Consider the following 16,192-nt stretch of genomic DNA (forward strand, 5'->3'; position numbering starts at 1 on the left):
TTTCGAAAGGTCGTGAGCCGGGGACGGAGCAGGGGTGGGGGAAACGAAGTCATACGGAACAGTTGTCATGAATGTTTAGGGTATCAATCATGGGTCAAGGTGATGTTTGATAAAGCATATAGTCTTGATTTAAGCAACATATCTTCTTGACTAGTTACAAGACTGCCAGCGTCAAGGGCCGAATTAAGTTACAATTACTTCAAATCCTCTTCCATTATAAAAAGTCGTTTCAGGGAGTCGAGCACTGATTCCGTGCCAGGGTTTTCCAGTCGGGACATTTGGTACCTCAGGTTTTCATATCGACATACCTCTATCGGCCCTACTTTTTCTGAATCCCATTCAACTTGATACAATCATTAGCCTTCATTCAGTGATGGTATTTATTAATTCAAACTTACCCGTAGTCCTGAGTCGCCGGTTACGAAAGGCCAGAATGAACAATGAAATGTCGAGTTCGTCGGCACCGCCAAAGAATGTTCTTGCAATCATTGTTACATCCTCTAGTTCAGACTTAGTCGTGGTATGTTCGTCGCTCCACATTTCATGTAGACTTTCATGGTCCTTTGTCCACAATCCGAGCATGTTGTTGACATATGGGTTTACTGCATCGAGATCCAGATAGATAAGCCCTGCATATGAGTTTACTGAAATCGCATCGATATCCGGATAGAGCGTCCCAAGCTCGGCTTGTTGGAGTTCAGCCAAGGACATGGTCCATGACCTCCCTGTGATGTCGAGTTCACCTTGTGATAGATATTTACTATGGTAGTACGCAGGGTTGCTTGATTGACGACTGAGGAATTCTTTGTCGCGTTCAGTGAGGTCCACATCCTGGAATCGTTCGATCAACCACTTGTTGCTGACAAATTGACCTTTTGGGTACTTGGCAGTATCAATAACAGAAACGTACACCGTACTCGGGTCCATTGCAGATCGACGGCATAGGTAATTTGCAATCTGAATACTGAATAGCAAGGAGCTGTTCCATGATACAAGGTTTTCGTGTGAGTAACCATCGTCTGGTCGTATCAGATGAGCATACAACCTGTGTGATGCCTCATGCTTCTGCAGAGAGAGAAGGTCCTTTTCACCATAATCATTGTCCATACCAGACATCATATCGTGAATGTCCATCCCCCGACTATTCGAGTCCCATGTTCTGAATAGATATTTTGGAAGATTGTCGGCCGGTAACTCTTCTTTGGATGGATCCAACTCGGGCGGTGCGACAAACAGAGTTGGTCCTGACCAACAATCCCTCAAACACTGTGCCCAAAACAAGACCCAGACCTTTCCGAGATATTTTATCCCTTCCTCGTTGTACATCTCTCGTACCTCCCAAGCGTTGCCTGTGCTCGATGCGGTGTCCCGTTGGGATATCGAAGCAAAATAGTTGCTGGCATTGAGTTGACCAGAAGGAGATACGGCCTGATTGTAGCATTCCTCAACGATTCTCCATTGAATATAACTCTCACCCTTTGGCAATTGATTTTGCACAATTATCTTGATAGATTCGTGAAAGTGATTGAGCATACCGATTGCTTGGCTGTGTTTCCTGGTCGCAAAAGAGGTGACATGCGTCATGACTGATTGAATCAGGAAATGTTCCGTTGCGAGTCTGACATTGTTGGCGCTGGTATACGTCGAATCGGTAACGTCTTCGAAATCTTCAATAAGACTGCTATTCTTAGAAAAGGTGTTCTCGATAGTGGCTAGGTGGCTCATCAACAGCAGCGAGGTCTGTCTGACACCCTCGATGGCTTGCTTAAGGTCTTCCCTCTGTTTTCGTTCTTTGACAAACACATTATTATCCAACTGCTCGATACCTGGGTAATGGTAGACCATGTTGTACGTCTTGCGTAAGACGTCTATTGAAGGTTGGCGATGCTGAAAAGGCGGAAATAAACCTGGTCAAGAAAATGTTCGCATGCGGGGTTTATTCCAAAGTCACATGTTTCTCCGCTGAGTGTTGCGAGCACTGCCAACCAAAGTGTCTCTTTTCAGCGATATGTATTGGCCAACCAACTATACAAGGATAACTGTTGGTTGACGCGTTGCACAAGATCTGGATATTCCTTGGCAACATAGCCGCCTCTCAGTATTGATAACTCACTGTCTAGACTTGACAGCCCTCTCCCAACCCAACTGACTCCGACGCACGCCCATCACTAACAGAACCTCCATTTCTCTTCCCAGATATGGTAGACCCCTTTAAAGTCAATAGCCCTCCTGAATCGTTGAGAGTCACATCATCCCCTCCTACCAACGTAGTCCCATCCGTGCGCATGTCATTCCCGACAGCGTTCGTCATGGGGATAGTCTTCAGCCCTCTTTGCACAAACATGCCGTCGCCAACGTTCGAACTAGTTGGCAGCACCTTCCATGATCTTGCTCGCTCTGCTATAGCCCGAAAGACTGGTTGCATGTGCGGCATGCATGCGACGAGGATGCCTATACCACACTCGATATTGGACCAGACGATGAATCCTTGAGAGTCGGCTGTATTTGCGTAAGAATGTGTGATTGAGAAATGGATTGGCTCTTACCTGTCGAGTTTAATGATCTACTAAATCCAATCAAGTAGGGGATTCTGATACAGCTGGCAGCTGTGAGACTGTACTGTCGTCAGTATACTAACATATACAACCGAAAGGTGACTTACAAGATTCCAACACCGAAAATAAGCATGACCCCAGCCTTCTTCTTTGGCTTCAACCCCAAATGATATAACTGTGTCAAAGGAAGAACAAACATCCAGACATCCAGGGCGATGTTAACGGCAGCATGCGAGAATATGATTGCCGGAATGTTCAAGCTGATCCCCTTTGGTGGAAATTCTTTCCATCCCTCCCACAGTAAGTAGACGGGCTGTCGTTGAAGTGCGCCGCAGATACTAAAGATGACTGTAGTAAGAACATTGAATCCTATTGTCCACTTGACCAAAGTCCTGAATGTCTGGTCTGGAAAAGTACGAAGGAAAAAGAACAGGATTGATAGTTTGACAAGACATAGGCTTAAAACATAGCCGTATTGGAAAACGAGAAGATACTGCACAAGTTAGACAGAGTCCGAATCTTTGTCGATGGACGTACTATGTAGAAGGTGGTGATTGTATGATCATCGAACAACCAGACGTTGCGCCCCAAGCCTTTATATGTCACTTGGACAATTGATGTCAGTCTTCATTTGGTGAGCCAAAGATATAAATACATACTTAATCCCGTCATGAGAGTTGAGAGAACTGAAAAAGCCTACTATGATTAGCAAAACATCGCATCCGCGGGTGTGCATGTGGACTCACTGCTGCCGCAATGATAGTAACATCGTCGGGTCCCCAAGACTGGCTTCGCTGGAATTTGAGCAGCGTTCGAAAAAAGACCGAAATTACAACTGTGCCGAGGATACTGTATACGAGACCTCTGATTTTGTGGTCGTTGTCAAGTTCGGGTCTGCCACATGTCGATTGTTCAATTTTAAGGAAGTCTGATTGTGCCGAACAGAATTAATGTTAGCATTGTTTCATGCCATGCATTCTCACGTCAGTGTAGTGACACTGATGGAGAGGCTGCTGTACCAAACAGATCTCTCATGCTACATTGCACCAGGGTACAGCCAGCGGCGCCGCTGCTGATGGCTTTATTATGACATAGTATGTCCTTGTTTTCGTCTGATAATGTTGGCCCTTTTACCAACTGAGCTAGACATTGTATCTGCGACACAATTAACAAACTGTCAAGTCAGGATTTCGGTTATAAAAGTACTCACAGCGCATTCTGGCGCATCTTCCAACTCGGTGGCATTCGTCGGTTCACTGGCTACAGCAGTATTGAATGAGAGGAAAGAAGAAAGGATGAACAACTGAATCGATGTGGATACCTTCATGGTGGTAGATCACCGTTTCCTCTGTGGCCTGGGGTTATTGATAGTGGTTCGTATCGTCGCCAATCATCGAGAAATCTGTCTAAAGAAAGGCAGAGAAGGTAGTCCACATCATGATGAGGGATTGAATCTTTTAAGGATGTAGAAACACAAATCATGGTTCCTGGGCCGGCGCCGCGGCACATATCGTGCTAGTCATGCATGCCTTGTCTATCGGTCGAGACAATGTTCAATTTGCCTTTATCAGCCAATCATAATTGACTTATTTTGAGCAAGGTTAGAACTAGATCCTTCTACTAGATGATCCAGTTGTTCCTGGCTAGGTTTGTAATGTTGCAGCATTCCAGTGCTACCAGATCGGGTTAATTTAACCTACGGAGTCGAAATCGACTGGGGATAGATCGTGTTGATCGCTTGACAGACTCAACCTTGAAGCCGCTGTCGTCGTCAATTTCTGTTGGAGCACGTTATTATTGGTGTTCTTGGTGTGTCTAAACCCGTCCAGTTCAGTAGTATCTGCGGTAGTCCTCTGCGTTGAAGATATCGGGCGGCAGTAAACCGGCTTCCATGTAAATTTTAAGGAATTCAGGCGACACAAATCGCGTCTGTGATTCTTCAATCCACCAAAATCTGCCGTTAGCATCTGAGTACGTCTAGAATACGACCACAGTATCGACGGCAGCCCAATCGGGCAAGGCGTTCGGTCAAGTAGAGTCCGATGTTACTACATAGAAAGTTGTATCTATACGTAAAAATAATTCTAGATGTCATCAATCAAGACAATGTTTACATACAAACTCAGCCCTCCATGTTCTGTAACGGCAAATACCCAATTTCCTCCACCTTTCCCCTACGTCCCATCATTTCCCTCACCCAGCCAACGATGCCCCTTCCAAATGCCCACCTCTCCGCCTTGGGCGTCTTGTCATCGTTCATAGCCATTTCATTCATCCAAGTAGGCCTTGTCCATGAGTTAAGCATGAGACTACTAACCACCACCGTGACACTGCTAAACGCCATCGCAAGACTCGCCATGATAGGGTGTACGCTCAGACCCAGCGGAAGAAAAAAGCCCATTGCGATCGGGAGACCAATGGCGTTATACAGACAAGCCCATCCAAGGTTTAACTTGATTCGACGGAAAATAGTGTGTGTAAGAGTCAAAGCAGCAGGTATAATCATGAGCTCTGTCGGTCTCATAAGAACGACATCTGCTGCTTCCATCGCTACATCCGTGCCGCTTGCCATGGCGATGCCAACGTCTGCTGTCGCAAGGGCTGGAGAGTCATTAATGCCGTCACCAACCATGCCGACAACTTCACCAGACTGTTGGATCTCTTGTACGATGGCTTGCTTTTGATCGGGACTAACGCCAGCGTAGACATGATCGGCATCAATACCCACGACAGAAGCGACAGCGAGTGCGGTAGACCGTTGATCGCCTGTTACTATCGAGGTTTTGATGCCCATGCGGTGTAGAACCGAGATAGCCGCAGCAGCGTCCTCCTTGATCTTATCAGACAGACATACATAGCCTGTGTAAACGCCATCGATGGCCACAAAGATGTTGGTGGTTCCAGCGCCGTTGCTCTTGACCGTCGATTTACCTACGTCAGCCGACAAATTGATCTTCTCTGCAGCCTGGACAGCATCCTCGGGGACATCAACACCATTATCTTGCAAAAAGACGAGATTTCCAACTTGAACGAGGTATCGTGTACGGCTCGAGGTAGCTGGCTCTACAGTCACGCTGACACCCTTGCCTACAACAGCTTTGAAGTCACCGACAGTGCCATCAATGGTTCCCTCGGGATCCATGCCCAATTCTTCCTTTGCAGCGCCCAGGATAGCCTTGCCAACGGGGTGTTCGCTCCCCATCTCGGCCAGACCCACGATGGACCACCACAGTCGTTTGTTGACATCGCTTCTGGCCCACTGCGAGATGAGATCTGTGCTGGCAACGCTCATTTTTCCGTACGTAATTGTGCCAGTCTTATCAAGGATGATATGCGTGACCTTGGTTATACGCTCCAAGGCAGCGCCTCCTTTGATGAGAATTCCGTTCTCGGCCCCAACTCCTGTACCGACCATGACGGCCGTGGGCGTAGCGAGCCCAAGGGCACATGGACAGGCAAAGACGATGACGGAAATGCACAACTTGACACATACCACGATTTTACCACCGCTATTGTCTTCAAGGAAGATCTCAGGAGGGTGAGATAAAACGTGACAAAGGACCATCCATACAAGGAATGTGCTAAGACCAAGAATGAGAATCATGGGAACAAAGTAGCCGGCCAGCTTATCAGCGAGCTCCTGGATTGGGGCGCGGGCCGTTTGCGCATCTTGAACCAACTTGACGATTTGGCTTAATTGGGTAGCATGGCCAGCTCGAGTAACACGAAGATCAACACGTCCGTCACCATTGACAGTACCGGCGATCATGTTATCACCTATACGCTTGTGGACAGGCATAGCTTCTCCTGTAACCATGCTTTCATCAACGAATGTTGTACCCCGGACCAGGATACCATCTGCTGGAATCTTGTCACCTGGCCGGATGACCACGATATCGTCAACCTCAAGTAGCTCTGTTGGGATGACCTTTTCCTCCCAAGCGGATCCGCCAGTTTGGTTACCAGGTGTCCTTGGCGTTGACGGGTCGTCAAAAGACTTTGCCCAGTTCTCGGCTGCTTTTTCCACGGCGATCGGATCAGCATAGATGGCTGCTGTTGACGGAGCTAGGGACATAAGGCGAGATAATGCCTTGGAGGTCTTGCCCTTGGCGCGATTTTCGAGCCATCGAGATAGTGTTATGAAAGTAATGAGCATAGTACTTGTATCGAAGATGGTGGAAGGTTTGGAATGCGGCTCAAGAAGAACTGAGACCAGCATCGAGAAGACGCTAAAGAGAAAAGCACACGTTGTGCCAAGAACGACCAGAACATCCATTGTCGGTGATCCATGCTTGAGAGACTTGTAACCAGAAATATAGAATCTCTTGCCAATGCCGAACTGGACAGGTAATGTGATAATGAGACACACAATGTCACCCAAGAATAGACCAGGAATGAGTTCGAAACTCCCAATGTCTATCGCAGGGAAGGCCATAGGAATGATCATTCCAATTAGAAGGACAGGAATCGCAAAGGCGAGTGAGATCTTGAATGCTCTCCTCCACTCAGTGATTTCACGCGTTTTTGCCAACGATTCAAGTTGCGCGTTGTTATCTTCTCCGCTTGCAACGAGGGCATTCAAGCCCTGCGCCTCTATGGCTTCGACAATGCCACGAAGTCCTATGGTCATGGGTTGATAAACAACTGTAAGACGATCCGTACTGAGGCTGAGAGATACTGATTGGATGCCTTGGATCGCAATGAGGCCTTCCTCCAGAGCTTGGGCCGTCGTTGCATCTTTGCACCCAAAGACTTTGAATTGGGCAGATGTGGTGTCTCGTCCCTGGCAGGCCATGTCGCGTTGTGTGGATAGAATGGTAGCATCGAATCCGCGATCCTCGATAATCTCGGCTATCTCCTCGGGGGAAATCTTGGTTTCATCGTACGTAATAACGGCGCGCTCAGCCAAAAGGCTAATGTTAAACTTGAGGATACTGTCCACGCCCTTAAAGCTGCCTTCAACTGCTGATGTGCAGGCACCACATGTCATTCCCTCGATGGCGAAAGTTGTTGTCGCAGTGGTTGTAGTTTCGCCATTGATGGCAGTGCTCTCGTTGAAGTGGTTGTTGGTCCGAGTAGCCCCAGCGTTGGGAATATCTGTCGAGAGAACCTCTGCATCAAACCCACGATCCTCGATGATCTCATGTATCTTCTCGGCGGGTATGATCCGTGGGTCATGCGTGACTACGGCGCGCTCCATTACGAGACTGATAGAGACTGTTCCGATGCCGTCAACGCCTTTGAAACCGGACTCAACGGCTGATGTGCAAGCACCGCATCTATTATTGCTACAACGTTAGTTATGAGTACTAAAAGAGCAAAACGTTAACAGGTGGTGACTCACGTCATGCCGCCGACCTGCAGCGTGGTTGTTGCAAGATGTGCGCTACCAGACACGGAAAGTCTGCCAGCTGTACCATCGCCATCTTCTGGCAGGCGCATGTAGGATTGTCCCATCACAGCGAAAGATAGCAAGCAGTTCGCTCGCAATCTTGATGCCAAATATGTGATGCAGATGAATGATGTGATTCGTCGTTGAAGAGCCAATAATGATACCCAAGAGGCCTTTTAGTCGTCGAGTTGGATGCAGTGAGACGCTAAAAGGATCTCCAAGCAACTGTCAAGTCACGGCAATTAGTGTAAGCAGGGGGTGACAGTTGCCACGAAACGGACTGAGAAGACCAGCTTCTTCAGGCTAAGAATGAGCAATAAAAATAGGGTTGTGAGAAAGTAAGATGGATGACAAAAGAGATGAAGGAGGAGAACCAAAAAAAAAAAAAAAAAAAAGACGCGAGTTAGGAACAAAGTAGGAGGGACATAGACAAAGGCCTGCAAATAGATTGTGCACGGCACAGATTGCCGTGCATCTGGGTGACGAGGTTGGACAATAATGCTACTCTTGGATGATATGACAAAAGGTCACACACAAGGTGTCTTACAATTGAGGTTCAGAAATCAGAGCGGGAGCAGCTAGACCCTGAGAGGCTACCCAAGGTGCCTTGACTGTCTACCCCTGTCTCTATACCCACTCCTCACCCCAGTCGCTGTAATGATAATAGGTCAGCTACTAAGATTCGGCACCCGGCCTGAAGAGGCAACATTCCGGTGATCCATGTTGCTTACTTTTTGCGATGACCTGGCTTGTGTCCTACCAATCCGCATGTTCCCTATCCGATATCTCGGCATGGTAGGGCGTATGCCACCAATAAGTAACCCTCACTTGAGCCGGAATGGGAGAGATGGGATATTCCTTCTTCTGGCCAGCTTCCGAGTAAGACATGGCAGAGCATGCCCACTAATTTCCGTTGTGATTCTTTCTAATTGGATGACTGATGTCTGTGATACTATCCGTACAGATGGTCCGGGGCTGTACAACTGTTTCTCACTTGGTCTTTATTAAACATCGATATAAACTGCTATTCAATGAGAATTTCCCATAATCATGTCACGTCGTTACACCTGCATCACGATATCATAGACAATGGATTTCAGTCAAAACACCACTACGCTAGGTGTGGGGGACTATACTCCCGAGGGTGCTGGCCTCGTCGCTGCCGGTGCCATCATCCTCGTTTTATCACTTCTAGTACTTGTCTCGCCAAAAGAAAAAATCCCAGTCATCAACAAATATCCCAATGATTGGTTCTCCATCAAGGCCCAAATAGCCTTCGTCACTAATGCCGATGGCCTCATCAAACAGGGGTTTGCCAAGGTACGCGAATGATAGTTATCCAGACAACTAGACACTAATAACTAAATCAGTTCCAAAACCCTTTCCGCATGATCACATTGGTGGGAGATAGATTGATCCTCCCTGAAGACCATTTTGAATGGATCAGGCGTCATGGTCCTCAACTTGATCACCAGCCGCTTGTTCGCAAGGTAAAACCCTTGCTTTCTAGATAGTCCTATCAATAACTTACTAAATTGTCTCTTTAGGATTTCTTTGCGGGCTACCCTGGTTTCAATGGCACGGCAGCCATCTCTGACCCTTCCAAACTGTTGGCCAATGTTATCAAGAAGAAGCTTGTTCAAAACCCTCGTAAGTCCACCGCCACCATACCCTTGGCGTCATCCCACTGACTCGTTTCTTTCCAGATGTCAGCAAACTGCACAAAAGTGTGCAGAGAGACATCCTTGCAGCTTGGCCGCAAGGGTGTGACGGTACGTATTGAGCATTCTCCCATCGTGAGTATTGACTGACACCCAGAATAGCTTGGAAAGCAGTCGACTGGGCCAAGGACGGTCTTAACCTCATCAGCCGAATGTCCGCATCCGTCTTTGTTGGCGAGGAGCTGTCACACGACGAGACATGGCAACAAGTCAGTACCAACTACGGAATGACTGTGTTCCTCGCGGCTCGCGCGTTGCGACAATGGCCGCGATGGCTGAGACCTCTTATTCAATGGTTCCTCCCCGCTTGTAAGAGTTGCAGAGCAGAAGTTAAGCGTGCACGCGAAGTCTTGGAAAAGAATTTGGCCAAGAGAGCGGCTGAAGGCAAAGAGCACGATGACTCTATCACTTGGTTCAGTGAAATTGCGGCGGGCAAGATCTATGATCCTGTCGCCGCTCAGCTTGGAATGTCTATGGCTGCTGTTGTGACTACTTCGGAGTTGCTGAAGCAGACGGTCATTGAGATTTGCTCGCATGATCTGATCACACCTCTCCGAGAAGAGATTGAAGCCGTGGTTCACGAGCATGGATGGTCACCCGCTGCGCTTACAAATATGCGATTGCTCGATAGCGTCATCAAAGAGACGCAGAGGATGAATTCCGCTGTTATTGGTAAGTCAATAAGACGATTAATTCATCATTATACAACAAGGTACTAATAGATTAAAGTCAATCTCGACCGCCAGGTCCTATCACCCGTCACCCTTCCCAACGGCCAGTATCTCCCCAAAGGAACCGCTCTCTCAATTTACATGTCTCGTCTCCGAAACCCTGAGGTGTACGAGAACCCAGACACCTTTGACGCATATCGATATGCGAAGCTTCGTGCTCAGGGCGGCAAGTGGACGTACGCTAGTTCTGCTACTTCTACGAGTGAGGATCATTTTGTATTTGGTATTGGCAAACCTATCTGCCCAGGAAGATTCTTCGCTGTCGCAGAGGTGAAGACAGCTATTGCTACCATCTTGCTCGATTACGATGTGCGGTTGGCTGAGGGTTATACACCCAAGCTGATGCCGTTTGGTTTTGAGCTGTTTGCCGATCCGGGAGTCCAATTGGAGGTCAAGCGCAGGTCATAGATTTTAGTACGAGCCAAAATATAGAACCAGATATGAGAACACTGTTACAAATTCCCGTATGAAACTTCAACATGAAACTAAAATTTGCTATCCATGGTTGATTGTGCCCTGTGCTTTGGCTGATACAAACCGTAGGGTAAGTGACTTGTTCTTGGTAAATTACAGAAACCACTACTCGTCTCTTCATCATTGGTTCCGACGCGGAAATAAAATAAGGGAGTATTTCTGTTGTAAAAAAGGAATCTTTGGAGTTACTGATGCTTTGTTGATATTTATTACGCTCAATATGATAGCCAGTAAAAAGTATATACCAAGTCAGGTATCCTGGTAGCTCTTTAGCGAGTCTATAACCGAGTTAGATACAATTTCTTTGTTTCTTGAAGCCTGATATTAGATCGGATTAACCTCCTCCTAGACAACTTCTGAATCAAACATTCAGCATGTAGTAATTTTGTGAATGTTCAACCTGCCACCATTCATGCACTATGTCTCGTCTTTTCCATTGTATGAGCAAGGGTGATTACAGGGATTAGTATATGAACCGGCACTGTCCCAAAGTGGTTAAACACCGTTAAACCGCAGTTCAAGGATCCTGCAGACATAGCTAGAGGCAGTGCTGAGTCCCGCCCTCGGGTGTTTGCCGCATATTGCAAGCTGTAGATTAGCGCTTAGTAGATTCTCTAGGTCGCTTCAGTGGAGGTGAACATTCGATATATAGAGTCTGTCAATATTACCAATGCTAGTTGTCTTGAAGTCCGTTGTGCTTGAGTGTCTAATTTGATTATAGCAAATCATTAACCATGGATGACTTCAATATCATCGCCCTCAAGCGTTTTGTGAGTCCATCAGCGCTGCTTGGACTCGCTGGTCTTTGGCTTGGTTACCGTGTCGCTCTCGCGCTTTACAACATCTCTCCTTTCCACCCACTCTCCAAGTTCCCTGGACCGAAGATTGCCGCTGCCTCGTATGTCTATGAGGCTTACTATGACTGGATCCTTCAAGGCCGCTATGGCAGGAGGATAGAAAAGATGCATGAGCAGTATGGTAAGTGCTTGAATGATTCCGGATGGATCGTCAGTGACCACTAACAGCCTTTCAAGGTCCCATCGTGCGCGTGAGCCCTGATGAACTTCACTGCAGCGATCCCTACTTTGCCGACGAGATCTACACAGGAAAGCCAGGTCGAAGTAAGTTTATTTAATCGCAACATTATTGTCTCGATGGGACTCTGTCGCTCACGTCTATCATCTTCTAGTCCGCGACAAATGGCAGCACCACCTCAAGATAGCAGGTGCTGGCCCAGCCTCACAGGCAACCGGCACAGCTGGGCCCCATGAGTTGCATCGCAAGCGCAGGGCTGCCCATGCACGCTTCTTCTCACGTGGACAAGTTCTCAAGCTCGAAGATGAAGTACTAAAATTCGCCGAGCTCTTCATCCAGAAAATGCTGCGCTGGAATGGAAAAGAAGCCTTTGAAGTCAAGGGCGCCTTCAATTGCTACACTGCCGACGTCTTCTCGCAGTATGCATTTGGAGAGCCCATGGGCTTTATTGAGCAAGAGGGCTGGGAGCCCAACTTTGGCACCTGGACGTCATCCTTCTTGAAAACCACTTACATGAGTACGTTTTTGCATTGAACTTTCAAATACTTTGACTTGACAATTTTGCTAACGGATAGCAACCAGTGCGCCACAATGCTTTGGCTAGGCGGCTAGCTGATATCCTACCCATCTTCGCTGACTATATGGGGGAGGATGTCAAGAGGATCATGCACCAGATGAATCATGTCATTCCAGCCTACATCAAGACAGCCTTGGCCAACCCGGACGGCGGCCGTGTCTTTAACGAGATTCTAAACTCCAACGTCCTACCTGAAGAGGAGAAAACCATGTTTCGTCTTTCGGGTGAGGGATTTGTCTTTCTCCTCGCTGGAACGGAAACCACTGCTGTTAGTTCGCGATCCATGACAGACAATCATAATTTTCACAGCTAACCCGGCACAGGCTATCCTTACTGTCATGACGTTCCAAATGCTTCATCAACCCAAGGTCTACGCTCGTCTTATGAAAGACCTTGAAGGAATTGATCCTAACAATCTCAAATGGGCGCAACTCGAACAGAGACCCTACCTCTGGGCCCTTGTTCAAGAGTCTCTGCGGCACCAACCTGGCGCAGCCGGTCGATCTGCTCGTATCGCCCGTGAGGAAGATCTCTTCTATAAGAGTCAAGATGGCAAGACACAATTCATGATCCCGCGAGGCACGCCTGTGAGCATGACAGCCATGATTAACCACTGGGACACGCGGCTGTTTCCCGACCCTGATTCCTTTAACCCTGATCGATGGCTGCTACCCGACGGAAAGCCTGATTACACTCTTCAGAAATTCCTTATCTCGTTTTCAAAGGGATCTAGAGTTTGCGTTGGTGAAAGGTGAGTCTTACTTATATCCTACTGTCCACTACGGTACATGTTCAAGTTGAAGTTTCCATTCTAACAGTTGTATCTTGCAGTCTTGCGCTGTGTGAGATCTACATCATGGCTGCCCTGATGGCGTTTCGAGTCATTCCTAAATCGGAACTCTTCGAGACTACGATTGAAGACCTCACGTATGACCACGATCTGGTTGTGCTACAGACGAAGAAGGGACATATTTCGACTCGCATCAAAATATCTTGATTATCAGGGATTATGGTAGACCTAGAAATGCCTTTCAGACCATTATATAAAAAGAATAAATAGTTACATATGGTCAATTAAAGGGTACATATCAGCGTACCTCTTGCCAATTTGATTTGGCTGCGATTTGTTTGGTGTTTCTTCGTTCGTTGGCTGCTGACGAGTGATATGAAAACTTGTTGCCGAGCACATGTCACATACGTTACCATGTAGCTAGACGCCTCTGAGTTTCCGAAGCATGCTGTCATGTCAGGCGTTGTACATCTATGCATGCTTCATCGGGCATCCTAGCATTAGATTTAATCTCGTTCCTGCTGCCTCCATAGATGAGAAGGAGTGTCTCAATACGGCTCAAGAACAGTCGTTCGAGTAGTATAGAAGCTGAAGTGATGCTTCTTAGAGTCTGCTCTGCGCCTGAAAGTCAGTGCATCTCACTCCATCTCTGGATGTATAGGAAAGGTCTAGAATATTGGTCATTATTATCTACTTTGTAAAAAACAGTCTCTCCCTTGTAAAACACCCCTTGAATAGTATAACCTCAGCCTTAACACGTTCTGATCAACCCCTGGGTGAACTTAAGATGCGCGTATCCTAGGTCTATGGGCCTGTGGTTCCTGCTTAACAACAACGCGTGGCTTAGCGCTCTCCGTCAGGTATGGCCGCTGACGGGCGACCTCTTTGAAGTAACTCGGCCGTCCCTCCTCTTGGACAAGTTCCAGTAACCGATCGGCTTTGAAGTCGATCGTAAGGCCGCTAAGCCATTCACCATCTTCCATCAATGCCACGCTGCAATGCCATGGCGTTGTGAAGCCGCTTTTGGTGTTGAGAAGGCTAATTGAAATCTTGTGCTCCCCGGTCGATTGGTGGATACTGAGACGCAAATGGTCTGGGAAGCGCGCTTTGACAGCTCCAGCAAAGGCCTTGAGATTGCGTTAGCTGTAAAGCGTCGATACAGTATTCAATAACTGGTTTGACTAGTGAGCTCGAAACTTACATATCCCCGGATCAGCAGTTGCTTAGCAAGATACTTGACGTCCTTCCTGTACTTGGCAGAACTCTTGGCTGGGCCGTAGATGTGTTGCAGATCTGACTTGAGGAAACGGCAGTACCCCTTATACGTCCCGAGTGTGTCTGCGTTTGTGGCGATTTCGTGATCAATGTCGAGATCGCCGTCCCGTCCGTACTTGTTGAACAGGGTTCGACGGAAGTTGGTGGCGTTGGCAACATATGTCAGCTCATTGAGGTCATTGGGCAAGCCCTTGGCTGCGACCAAGTCCTGAAGACGGGAAAATGATAGGTTAGTAAAGTCCTTGCGCTCGGCCATGGCTCGTAGCGCGGAGCCGTAGCGCCAGGTCTCGAGGTCTGAAATGCCTAGCAAGTCTATAGAACGAAGAAGAAATGTAAGTGATGTGCCAGCAGCCATGAAATACTTCATTAATTTGAGGCAGAAATAAAAGAGGTGAACGAACCATTGTAAACCAGACCGTCCGAGATGATGGTCAACTGAGCTCCCGGCTCATAAAACTGTCCGATGGTGGTACACATGGAGTTTAATCTGGCGAGTGATACTTCCTCGGCCTTGTCGGGAAGACTGCCCAGCACCTTTTCAACCTTGTTCGCAGACTTGAATGGGAATGCTGGCAGACACATAACCACTTTCTGTTGCTCTTGGACAAAGCGTGAGATGACGGCAAGAAACTTGGGTCTGCCTTTGCTGTGGAGCTCGGAGGTGCTTTCGAACTTGTTGAGAGAGTATTTCAGAATGACGTCTAAAATTCTCTCGGATATCTCAGAGACTTTGGTTTCGTTGGAGACTTCCATTTTGTCATCTGTGGCTGGAGGACCCGTCATCTCAGTACCGAGACTGGAGTTGGAGGATCTGGTTGACATTGTGTCGTCAAACGAGACGTCTGATGAAGCTATGGTGATAGCCGGTGTCTTGAGCTTCGAGACTCCGTCATCAAAGACGATGCCATGGTCTGTTGAGGCATTGTTCATGATGGTAGTAGGTTCGGGGTAGGTTAGAACGACAGTGTCGGTCATTATCTTGACGTCGTCCACGATATCCATGGTTTTGATTGCTTCGGGTGCTTTATGTCTGTCCTGTGCAGTATCCAGTTTGGCCACAACCTGATGAGGCATTGATAGATGGGGCCTCAGTTGGGGCAACTGGTGCTATGCGATGTTTATATCCTGATGCAAGACGTCTGAGAGGCTCTGATACTGAATGTCAGTGGCTACAGAACTGGTTGTGAATCACTGGGGGTGTACTTGTAGGGTGGGAAAGGCGCTGATACAAGGGTAAAAAAGATATGCTCCTGTCAGACAAATAATCGAAGCTCTGAGATGATGCAACAGTGGTTGTGTGTTTTGAAGTACTTTAGTGAATCACCTCTCATCGGAAGCTGACCTAAAATCTTGGGGCTCTGAAGGCTCGGGGGTTAGATCTTCGGAGCACTGGCCCTCGCAAGGATGCGGCTCAGCTAATGGGTCCGGCAACTTCCTACAGGACAATTGCCCTGTTGGGCAAGAATCTAAGCTTACGTGTGCACTAGGAGGATTTCCCTTTGGAGGCGAACTGGATGTGGATATCTCACTTACAACGAGCTTGGATTCAAGAACTTCGGTTGCAAAACTGTGCACGTGCTTGAGGGCTTCGGTGTCCTGGAATTGGTTCCTACGACAGGCTCTCCATGTTTTGTTTATCGCT

General features: G+C 47.6%; 6 protein-coding genes across 6 annotated transcripts; 2 read left to right on the forward strand and 4 right to left on the reverse strand.

Moving 5' to 3' along the window:
• Positions 1–363: 363 nt before the first annotated feature.
• FGSG_13428 (uncharacterized protein) lies at positions 364–1,845 on the reverse strand (the record flags this gene model as incomplete). The annotated part of the gene is made up of 1 exon (XM_011322320.1): positions 364–1,845. The coding sequence occupies one exon, from the start codon at positions 1,843–1,845 to the stop codon at positions 364–366; it is 1,482 nt and encodes a 493-aa protein (XP_011320622.1).
• Positions 1,846–2,116: 271 nt separating this feature from the next.
• FGSG_13429 (uncharacterized protein) lies at positions 2,117–3,882 on the reverse strand (the record flags this gene model as incomplete). Its single annotated transcript, XM_011322321.1, has 7 exons — positions 2,117–2,499; positions 2,547–2,614; positions 2,663–3,048; positions 3,093–3,160; positions 3,215–3,251; positions 3,302–3,349; positions 3,766–3,882. The coding sequence occupies 7 exons, from the start codon at positions 3,880–3,882 to the stop codon at positions 2,117–2,119; spliced, it is 1,107 nt and encodes a 368-aa protein (XP_011320623.1).
• Positions 3,883–4,677: 795 nt separating this feature from the next.
• FGSG_08188 (uncharacterized protein) lies at positions 4,678–8,741 on the reverse strand (the record flags this gene model as incomplete). The annotated part of the gene is made up of 4 exons (XM_011322322.1): positions 4,678–7,834; positions 7,900–8,046; positions 8,495–8,532; positions 8,679–8,741. 4 exons carry the CDS (start codon positions 8,739–8,741, stop codon positions 4,678–4,680), a joined length of 3,405 nt encoding a protein of 1,134 aa, XP_011320624.1.
• A 295-nt stretch (positions 8,742–9,036) lies between these two features.
• On the forward strand, positions 9,037–10,807 carry FGSG_08187 (uncharacterized protein; the record flags this gene model as incomplete). Its single annotated transcript, XM_011322323.1, has 6 exons — positions 9,037–9,267; positions 9,318–9,437; positions 9,495–9,597; positions 9,654–9,719; positions 9,771–10,340; positions 10,398–10,807. 6 exons carry the CDS (start codon positions 9,037–9,039, stop codon positions 10,805–10,807), a joined length of 1,500 nt encoding a protein of 499 aa, XP_011320625.1.
• Positions 10,808–11,607: 800 nt separating this feature from the next.
• FGSG_08186 (uncharacterized protein) lies at positions 11,608–13,240 on the forward strand (the record flags this gene model as incomplete). The annotated part of the gene is made up of 5 exons (XM_011322324.1): positions 11,608–11,851; positions 11,908–11,994; positions 12,063–12,425; positions 12,491–12,709; positions 12,795–13,240. The coding sequence occupies 5 exons, from the start codon at positions 11,608–11,610 to the stop codon at positions 13,238–13,240; spliced, it is 1,359 nt and encodes a 452-aa protein (XP_011320626.1).
• Positions 13,241–14,057: 817 nt separating this feature from the next.
• FGSG_08185 (uncharacterized protein) lies at positions 14,058–15,552 on the reverse strand (the record flags this gene model as incomplete). The annotated part of the gene is made up of 3 exons (XM_011322325.1): positions 14,058–14,402; positions 14,477–14,862; positions 14,952–15,552. The coding sequence occupies 3 exons, from the start codon at positions 15,550–15,552 to the stop codon at positions 14,058–14,060; spliced, it is 1,332 nt and encodes a 443-aa protein (XP_011320627.1).
• Between the last annotated feature and the right edge of the window lie 640 nt (positions 15,553–16,192).

The sequence above is a fragment of the Fusarium graminearum genome, chromosome 2, assembly GCF_000240135.3.
Source record: "Fusarium graminearum PH-1 chromosome 2, whole genome shotgun sequence".
NCBI classification, from domain to species: domain Eukaryota; kingdom Fungi; phylum Ascomycota; class Sordariomycetes; order Hypocreales; family Nectriaceae; genus Fusarium; species Fusarium graminearum.